Below are 9,436 nucleotides of genomic sequence, written 5' to 3'. Positions count from 1 at the left end.
TATGACGCTGGAGCGAGGCGGGATGGTAACTTGATCCTCGAGCACGTTCAGGGCATGTTGACATGGATTCGTATCCGGCGGTGTCGTTTTGTCCGACGATAGGGTTATCGACTTGGTTCTTAACTCGATGACGGCGCCGTGATGGTTTAAGAAGTCCATGCCAAGTATGACGTCCCTGGAGCAGTGTTGCAAAATGACGAAACTCGCAGGATAAGCGCGACTATTCATGGTGACTTGCTGTGCACGGATTTCGCGGCACGGATTCCGGGCCCTTCCCAAGCAGTCATAACTTTCTTCAACTTCGCGGCGAACGGCCCACTGACAACGAAAAAGTCGGCTCCAATATCGACGAGAGCTGTGACGCTGTGGTCGTCGATAAGAACGTCGAGTTAGCTAGTTCGTCTTCTTGCGTTGCGGTTAGGTCGTGGCGTCGCATCACGGCTGCGTCGGTTTGTTCCGCTGCTTCCATGTTGCGTTCTGAAGGTTGCGTCGCGGCGGCGTCGGCGGTGGCGTCTGAGCTTCGCACATGCCAGTGGGTTGCCAGACCAGAGACGGCGCCGCCCGCTAAGCAATATGGCGGCGCCCACGGACTGGCAACCTCCGCTTTCCTCCTCTCTGGCTCGTGCGCGACGGCGCGGAGTGTGCGGGCTGGAGCTTGGATGAGTGGCGTTGTCGAAAAACTTTTGCGTGTTTTTGGTCGACCTGCGGGTTTTGTTCTCTTTTATTGCGCTGCCAGCCAGCGAAAGGTCAACAGGAAACCACTGTGCCGTTTTCGTTGTTCTAACAACTACAGGAAAATGCGAAACTGCTGTCTGAATAAGTATGCGACCTGTATCTCCAAGCGCGGAGTGTTTTCGGTTGTGCGCACTTTTCAAGGTACACCGTTTGTGTTACGCTACAGGTTCTCAATCGGCAAGTGCCGCAATATATCCTATATACCGAGTGTCCCACACCGTCAAATGACAATCGGATATGGCCAGATAGGCGAACAAACATAAGCGTCAAGTGCGGCCTGTCCGGCAAAGCGCGAAACATCTAAGCAACACTCGAGTGGCCGCCGGGGTTGTTTTAGCTTCATTTTATTATTATATTTCATTATGATGTTGTAGGTCTAACAATTAGCCTCGTAGCTCGGCTCAACGCGGTGATCGCTGCACTTTATGTAGCGGTATTAGAACGGACGAGAAATTCCTCACTTCTCAGTAGGGTAACCGGCATAATACGTTTAATTTATGCTCTGCACCGGCCTTGTAAAGCCTGAACATTCACTGAACACCACAGATCCTTGTCGTGAGTTTCCCATTTCCGTAAGAAGGTGGTGTGTATCGTATACAATGTGTGATATCAAAGCTGCGCAGTAAAAAAAGAAAGAAAGAAAAATAAACAGAGATAGAAGAAGAACAAAAAGTTCTGTCACCTCGTGTGTAGAACTTCCTCAGGAAGGCAATTTTTTGCGTGGTCAAGAACCGTGTCCGACAAGCCGCGCAGTGATATACAACCTAGTTAATTCTCTTCTAAGCACAAGACAAAAATCACGTTGTTATGCTTGTCTAGTGTTTCTATAACTGTCAATTTTGCCGCTTAGGTTTGCGAACGACAGTAAGAATTTCGCAAAAGGAGTACATCTGGTAGACGAAGTTATATAAAAAAAACACGAATCACCTCCGACGCCGATCATAGGCTCGAGCCCGGGCGCGCTTGGTGCCTCACCAACAGAAGAAACTTTCCAACCATCTTTACCTTATCGCCGCCGAATTCCTATCAAATGTCACGACTCTCAAAAGAAAAAAAAAAGAAAAAAAAAGAGCGGCCGCAAGTAAACATCATCATCGTTTTTATGTACCAGCACCTTCCTGTAAACAGCTCTCATTTTGGTCGCACCGGTGGTGAATGAACGAGCGAGTAATAAGTGGTCACTGAAAAGTTCAGAAACAAGGCAGCCACAGTTTGTGAGCAACAAACAAATGCCGTCCGCGCCACGAAATCGAGACTGTGCGCTCACGCACGACGACCGCATGTACGAGCGGTAGTCGGTGCGACAGCATAAAAAAACCGAGAATGAAAAAAACACACTAAAAGATTACAGCGCAATTAAAAAATTCGTTGTATCCCCAGAGAGTTCCAGCACTTGCTTGCCGAGCTAGAACGAGTGCAAGTATTTGCACGATTTACCGGCAGACAGTGCCGAAAATATATGATAACGACCACTTGCGACACGTTCGCACCACCGTAAATTAACATCATTGACCCTGAATGGATGAAACCTTTTCAGGACCTCTCACAGACTCATTTCCTACAGAAACTGCATCACTTAATACGAGATTCCGCGAGCCAGAGCGAAAATAAGTGACTGCAACTGCAACCGCATGCATACCTTCCATACAAGCGCGGAACATCGCACATGCCAGTCGGTTGCCAGACCAGAGACGGCACCGCCTGCTAGGCAATATGGCGGCGCCCACGAAAAGGTCTAAAGGCGCTGACTGCGAGCGTGATTGCCCTGCGTATAGCTTGCTGTGTGTTGCATCGACTACAAATACGTTCTTTCTCTGAACAAAAACTGTGTATACTTTCTCTGAACAAAAACTGTGTATACGGTTAGCACGCCGTCATTGGACTTTCGTGTCAGTGCCGTACCGGCACTATTGTGACACCAACTGCAAAGCCCCACGTCATTCATGTGCTGTACTGCGGAATACATGCTCACCCGTTCTTCTCGCCGCAGCACGTGTCCTGCATCTGCAAAAGAAATACAAGTAAGTTCAGAGTCGTGTTCCTAGAATTCATTGCGTATCATGAAAAAATGGCCAATCCCTCTATCACAGAAATCGGTATAACACGAAAGTGAAACGTGTTGTCCAAAAGTAGTTTATTGTTTATAGTGCATTGGTATATGAGAGCTTGTACGATGTCTATTGTTGTTTGGCAGATTTGATTTGAACGCATCCGGATTGACGCCTGGATGGTGCATCTCCGTACCGGCGACTAACGTCCATGATCATGATATAACTGTTGCGGTAGCTGCAGTTTTCAAGATATACCTGGACACCGCCTATGGTGAATTGTGCACAAAGATGGCATCAACGAGCGCGTAATAAACACTGATACTCGATATGTACTCCTTCAAAGCGTCGTGAAACGCGAAGAGCAACGCTACGAGCGTCGTGTCTTCCCTCTAGCCTGGCCATTAATTGTCACAGGGCGAGCGGGACGGCGGTGCGACAGCCAGGCGAGCGTCGGAGAGATATTTTTCGATATTGCCACGCGTCTTATTTGATGTATTCGGGCTTCACCCGCAAAGACTGTTTGCGACGCTCCGCGCAGACCGCGCCGCGATGTTGCAAAAGCTTCACGAATGTTTTAGCTAATTCCATTAAGATTGCGTGCAGGACGCGAATCGTCTAGTTTCTTCGAGAGACTACGCTGCCACTAGCCATAACGCTGGAATGTTCGATAGCACACGTATAAAAACCGACACGCTTTACCGCTTGTCAGACTATCCGCGGCCGACGCTCTGTTCGCCCCTGTCAGTGCACAGCGTGTATTACTTGCAGTTTGACTTTCCATTTTCCGGCCACAAGTTCGGCCAAATAAAGAGTTTCCTCTTGGACGCGCTGACGGCTGCCTTCGTCAACGTCACGAGTCAGTGACAGTATGGATGGATGCTATGAGCGAGGCTTGGGCTAAAGCCGCCACCTTGCGGTGTGTTAAACCGTTGACGAAATTACACTTCTCCTATTAATGAGAACTAGCAGACAATAATGCCAAGGAAAGTATCCCCTTCAGTCACGAATTATGATGCACTGTCTGCAAATACGGCAAATTGGCATGGCATAATTCCAAGGCCCTCAGTATTACATTCCAAGAAAGAAAATGAAGGAATGTGTTGTTTTTTTTTTGGTGAGTTTCAGTAATTAATGTTATTTAGCGGGTAACTAATTATCTAATTATTCTGGAATCAGTCAGCTTCAAGACTTGCATAAAAAGAATCAACTATTAGGCCCGAAATGCATGCACAGTTTGTTTTTTGGTGGTATTCGTTTCGAACTCAGAAAAAAAATACTCTTCACATTGGTCCTGGAAAGCGGCACGTCGAACGATCGTCTAACGTGGTAGTGTCTCCAGCAAAGTTATCCTCTGCAGCAACACGCAGCACATTGAAGGTAAATGACCGCTAGTCGTCCACTCAGGAAGCCTGCACGAATGTGCACTCAAATTTTCAGCCCATTTGAAGAAACACGCGGCGTGTGACGCGCCTCCGAAGTTCGCGTACACAATTGTGTACACCGTGACTGAAGGGGGTATAGGGGATATTATTTGTTATTGGGATATAAATGTGAAGAAAGTAAAGCGGACGAAAAGATAACTTGCCGCCGGCAGGGATCGAACCTGCGACTTTTGAATAACGCGTCCGATGCTCTGCCACTGAGCTACGGTGGCCGTCATCCCCCCGTACGCTTTATAGGGTATGTATCTGCATTTAAACCTAGGAGTGTTAGTCAGTGCCGATCGCCGCGATGGCTTCACCACAGTGGCAACGAACCTCGAAAATTGACCGAAATCGCTTCGTCCACCTCATGCCAGTTTTACCCGCGTAGTCCAATGACCACCTTCTACCAGTACAACATCGTTAGGAAGGCATACACCATTATAATACGAAAAAAAAAGAGCCCGGTGCAAAGCGTGCATAAAATACACTGCTGAAAACTGCAAGGAGAAGACCTCAAATAGGAGTTTTATATATGACATTTCAGAACGAGAGAAATGAAGGCATGAGCTGGACAGCTATGTTCATTTTGCAGAGGTCCAGAAAGATATTCTAAACTTGCTCCAGTGGTGGAAGTTATAAAAGTCGCCCGCATCTTTCCACGGGGGGGAACTCGAGTAAATGCGTCGCAGAGTGGTGGGGGTATCGCGTGAATGTTGCGTAATTGGGTATGGTTTCGGAATGCTTAATTGTTACACGATGCGCACACCAAGTACGACTTGAACGGCTCCAGCGTGCACGAAGTTCCGGGTCCGCAGCTCGCTTCAAAGGCTTGCGTTCAGCGTCGTATGCTCGTCTCTTCGCAGCCTTGTCTTCTGCGTTGCTTGCTGTTGTTGACGCCGACGACGGTGAGGGTGGGGTAACGTTGCCTTCAACGAGTGGTGGGACGCTGATTGAAGGTACTGTTGCTTCCATCGCACCTACTCGAGTCAAGCAAAGGGTCAAGTCAAGCGAAAGCCAAGTAAAGACGCCCTTGACTGAATTCCGAACGCGCGCTCCGCCGCTTATATACACACCGCCCGCGTTTGAGCGAGAGGAGGGAGGGACGGAGAGGAGGGAGGGAGGGAGAGGAGAGGCTTGCTGCCGGCACGAGACGAGCCGAGCATGCGCAGTGGGGGTGTGGACAGCGCCGCCGACGCCGCAGGTGCGACTAAGAAATGCTCCGCATTTAAAACAACGGCTGCCGACGCCTTCAGAATTCGCAAGGCAGATGTGCACCCCTGCGGCTAGCGCAAACAATGCGAGAAACTTTATCGCAGCAGGATATGTGATGCAACAGCGCATGGTGTGCTTAAAGCCAGAATCTCTTGACAATTTGATTTTTTGCACAATAACACGTGAAGAAATAAACTATAAAATATACCACAAGAAACTTATAGGCTGTATATACCAGCAGCGGTGTGATATTTGCAAATAATTTGCTATGCCAAATAGTTTTTTTTTCTTCCTTGGCTGAGTAGGCAAAGTTATGGAGCACGCCCTCCTTACCCCTATAAACTCCTATCTTGAAGACACTACCGCCTACCCCCACTCGATCATCGGCTTCAGGGCGCACCTCTCAACCCAAGATGTCATGCTTCTACTCAAACACCAAATCCTCGATGGCAAATGCCGACACACGAAGGCGATCTTGGGACTCGACCTCGATCGCGCGTTCGATAACGTCGCGCACTCCACCATCCTCGAACGCATATCACTACTCAGCCTTGGAGAGCACACCTATAACTACGTTCGAGACTTTCTATCCAACAGAAGGGCGTTCCTCTCGGCAGGGGACATTCAGTCGGAAGAACTCGCTCTTGGTGCCGCGGGCACCCCGCAAGGTTCCGTCATCTCCCCAATCTTGTTTAATCTAGTCATGATCGGTTTAGCACAAGAACTCCAGAAGATCGACGGTAGTGAACACACCGTTTATGCCGACGACATTACGATTTGGGCCGCGAAGGGCAGCGACGGCGAAATCGAAACCGCTCTGCAAAACGCGATCGATACCGTCGAAACTTATCTCCAAAGCACGGTACTCCGATGCTCACCCAGCAAATCGGAGCTTCTCTTATATCGCCCAACGCTCCGCGGACGCCCACCGCTACGCTTTACGCACAAACGATACTACGAAGAAATCCAGCTTCACACAGGGAACGGTGGCACCATACCCGTGGTTTCCACCATCCGGGTCCTTGGCATGACCATCGAAGCCAACGGTGCGAACTCAATGGCTATCTCCGAGATCCTCCGACATACGGCCAACACGTCGCGGCTGTTAAAGCGGGTGACAAACCGAAGACGGGGCATGAGGGAAGAAAGCCTCATCCGCCTCGTTCACTCGTTCGTTATCTGCCACATCACGTACGTCGCCGCCTTCCATACCTGGTACAAAGCAGCAAAAACTAAGCTGGACATCATCATTCGCGGAGCCTACAAGCTTGCCCTCGGACTACCAAACAACACCAGCACACAACTTCTTCTCCAATTAGGGCTCCATAACACCCTCGACGAATTAATCGAAGCGCAGCGTCAGGCTCATCTGGAGCGCCTCACCCTCACAGAAACGGGTCGGCACATTTTGATTAAACTCGGCATCACCTACCACCGCCATCAGGGAGACAAACACCCAATCCCAGGATGTATCCGGGCTTGGCTACATGCCGACCCCATCCCCAAAAACATGCACCCTGGATACAACAAGGAACGGCGGAAGGCACGGGCCGCCTCCCTCATCAAAGCTTACGGCGACATCACAGGCGTCACCTTCGTCGATGCAGCTTAATATCAAGACGGGCACCGCTTCGCAGCGGCTACCACCCAAGGCGGCTCGCTCAGACACACTGCCAGCATCGTAACCCAGAACGCTGAGACCGCCGAAGAGGTTGCCATCGCCCTGGCCGCCCTCGACCCAGACTGCGACACCATCGTGAGCGACTCCCGCACGGCAATCAACAACTATATAAAGGCCGCATCTCACAGCAAGTATTACGCATCCTACACCACGCCCCTCACTCAGCAGATAACCAAATCACGCTCGTCTGCATTCCAGCACATGCCGGCGACGTTCATCCGCACCTCACCAACTTTAACGAGGTCGCACACTCCGTAGCACGAGGCCTGGTCAACCGTGCCGGAGACAGCGCAGGTGTACCCGCGGAACGCGATCGCCTCACCAGCTACAACGACATCACCAAAGCATTTTACCTTGAAAGAGGAAGCTTCCCCACCCCTCATCACAAGCTAAACAGAGCGCAGGCAACCACCCTCCGCCTGTTACAGACAAACACGTACCCGTCACTACATCGATACCGCAAGATATACCCAGACATTTATCCTAACCACACCTGTAAGGTATGCAAGACCCAGGTCGCCTCGCTCCCGCATATGCTGTGGGAGTGTAAACACCAGTACCCGTCCGTTAACACCGAGACCCTCTCGTCGAGATGGCATGCCGCCCTGCGCAGCTCCCACTTCGACGACCAGCTTTGGGCGACCCAGCAGGCCCGCGAGGCGGCGGAGAGGCAAGACCTCGACGTCCCCACGTGGGAGGCCTAGGCCCAGCCAAACAAATTGCTGGTCTCAATAAAAGTTTATTCCTCCTCCTCCTCCTCCTCGGCTGCTTATACGTATTGCCAAAAGTACACGTGGTGCACCCGGTTCATTACAATTTTTATATATAGGCTTGTGTATCTACAAGGTAATAAATTTGGCTTTCTTCCTTTCTTTCTCTTCCTGTGGCAAGGTGCTACTATGCTGAAGACAGGTGCTTTCAGAAGGGTGCACGATCAGCTTTGTCGTTAGAGCATGCTTTAAATTTCAACAGAGAGTGCAATAAAAACAAAGTGATGAGGGCGTGACTAGACACCCCAGATATTATATTTGTACAAACGTTGATAGAACCACTGGATGTAAAAAATAAACATATTGGCTCAACAGGTGTTCTTAATTCTACTCTTCACATACAATTTGACGATATTTTCCCTTCTAATGCGAAACAAATGCCTTTTCGGTATCTAAATAATCAGAAGATTATCTAGCTCACCTGAAAATAAGCAATATAATCGCGACTGATGCACCAGTATGAAAGGGAAAGGCTGGGGTTAGCATCTTCTCTCCTCTTGACTGATCTTTTTCGGTTCGTCTTCCAGATTATACTCCCATATTCATTGCAGAATTATTGGCAATTGTTCTAGCACTACACAAGCTTCCCTCAAGCGAATCAACGGCAGTGATAATTACAGGTGCTCTCTCACTGTGTACCGCACTTTCTGCGGCCACAAATTTAAAACTCGTTAGTTTGTTTAATCACCTAATACCGGCAAAGTTACAAAAATTCCAATTGCTATGGGTACCAGGCCACCGCGGATTATATTTGAACGAAATGGCTGACTCATCAGCCACAATAACCCTGAGTGGACCCCTCATCCCAATTTTACCTGATATGGCTTACGCGACAGCGTTAAGATTCAGAAATTCTTGTTTGCAAAGCGAAATCAGCAAATTCTCATAGGATTAATTTAAAGACTTTGAACATCTGATATATTGCTGGAATAAACAGTGGTGTTTATCTCACCAGTTAGAAGTTTCTTAACCCAGATTACGATGTAGAATTCCGCAATTGAATCATTACCCACATAAACTGGACTCAAGGCGCCCTCGTTATGCATGTTTTGTAATGAAATCGAAACAACAGAGCACTTCTTTTTATTTTGTTGCCGCTGTTCTAATCAGAGAAAAAGATACCTTGTAGCCACATTTCAGGAGTAAGGATTGGCAATAAGTCTTCCAGTAATTTTATCATTTGGCGGCACTTCGTTAGGTTATAGGCACAGGGATGCCTGCTCTGCTATGCTCGGTTACATAAACGAAACAAAAACATTACCGTGTTAGTCAACTTTTCTTTGTTCATATTCTTGATTTTAAATCTCTCATTATTTATCTTAGAAAGCCCAAACGATAGCCTGGCCGCTTACTCGTTAAAAAATTTCATTTATTCGATGTTTCATTTTTATTAAAAATTTCCAGATTTGTTTAGTTTCCTACGTATTTACCTTAAGTATCCTGCCGCCCAGTTCTGGGCCCATCCCCCTCTGTGGGTGAGCGCCATCAGGAAGAGGACATTGGAAGAAATAAAACAGGCACTCGCCTTTTTCAAGGAAAAAACAAGGAAGAGGACATCATCGT

The 9,436-nt window shown here is 48.6% G+C and overlaps 1 protein-coding gene across 1 annotated transcript; it reads left to right on the top strand.

Moving 5' to 3' along the window:
• Nucleotides 1–5,735: 5,735 nt before the first annotated feature.
• Nucleotides 5,736–7,034, top strand: LOC119405900 (putative nicotine oxidoreductase). The gene has a single exon (XM_037672726.1). The coding sequence runs from the start codon at nt 5,736–5,738 to the stop codon at nt 7,032–7,034; it is 1,299 nt and encodes a 432-aa protein (XP_037528654.1).
• The last annotated feature ends 2,402 nt before the right edge of the window (nt 7,035–9,436 follow it).

Source organism: Rhipicephalus sanguineus, chromosome 9, assembly GCF_013339695.2.
Source record: "Rhipicephalus sanguineus isolate Rsan-2018 chromosome 9, BIME_Rsan_1.4, whole genome shotgun sequence".
NCBI lineage: Eukaryota > Metazoa > Arthropoda > Arachnida > Ixodida > Ixodidae > Rhipicephalus > Rhipicephalus sanguineus.
This window is presented reverse-complemented; position numbering and strand designations above follow the sequence as displayed.

Coding starts and splice junctions, on each gene's coding strand:
- LOC119405900 (XM_037672726.1), top strand. CDS start 5,736: ATGGAGCACGCCCTCCTTACCCCTATAAACTCCTATCTTGAAGACACT.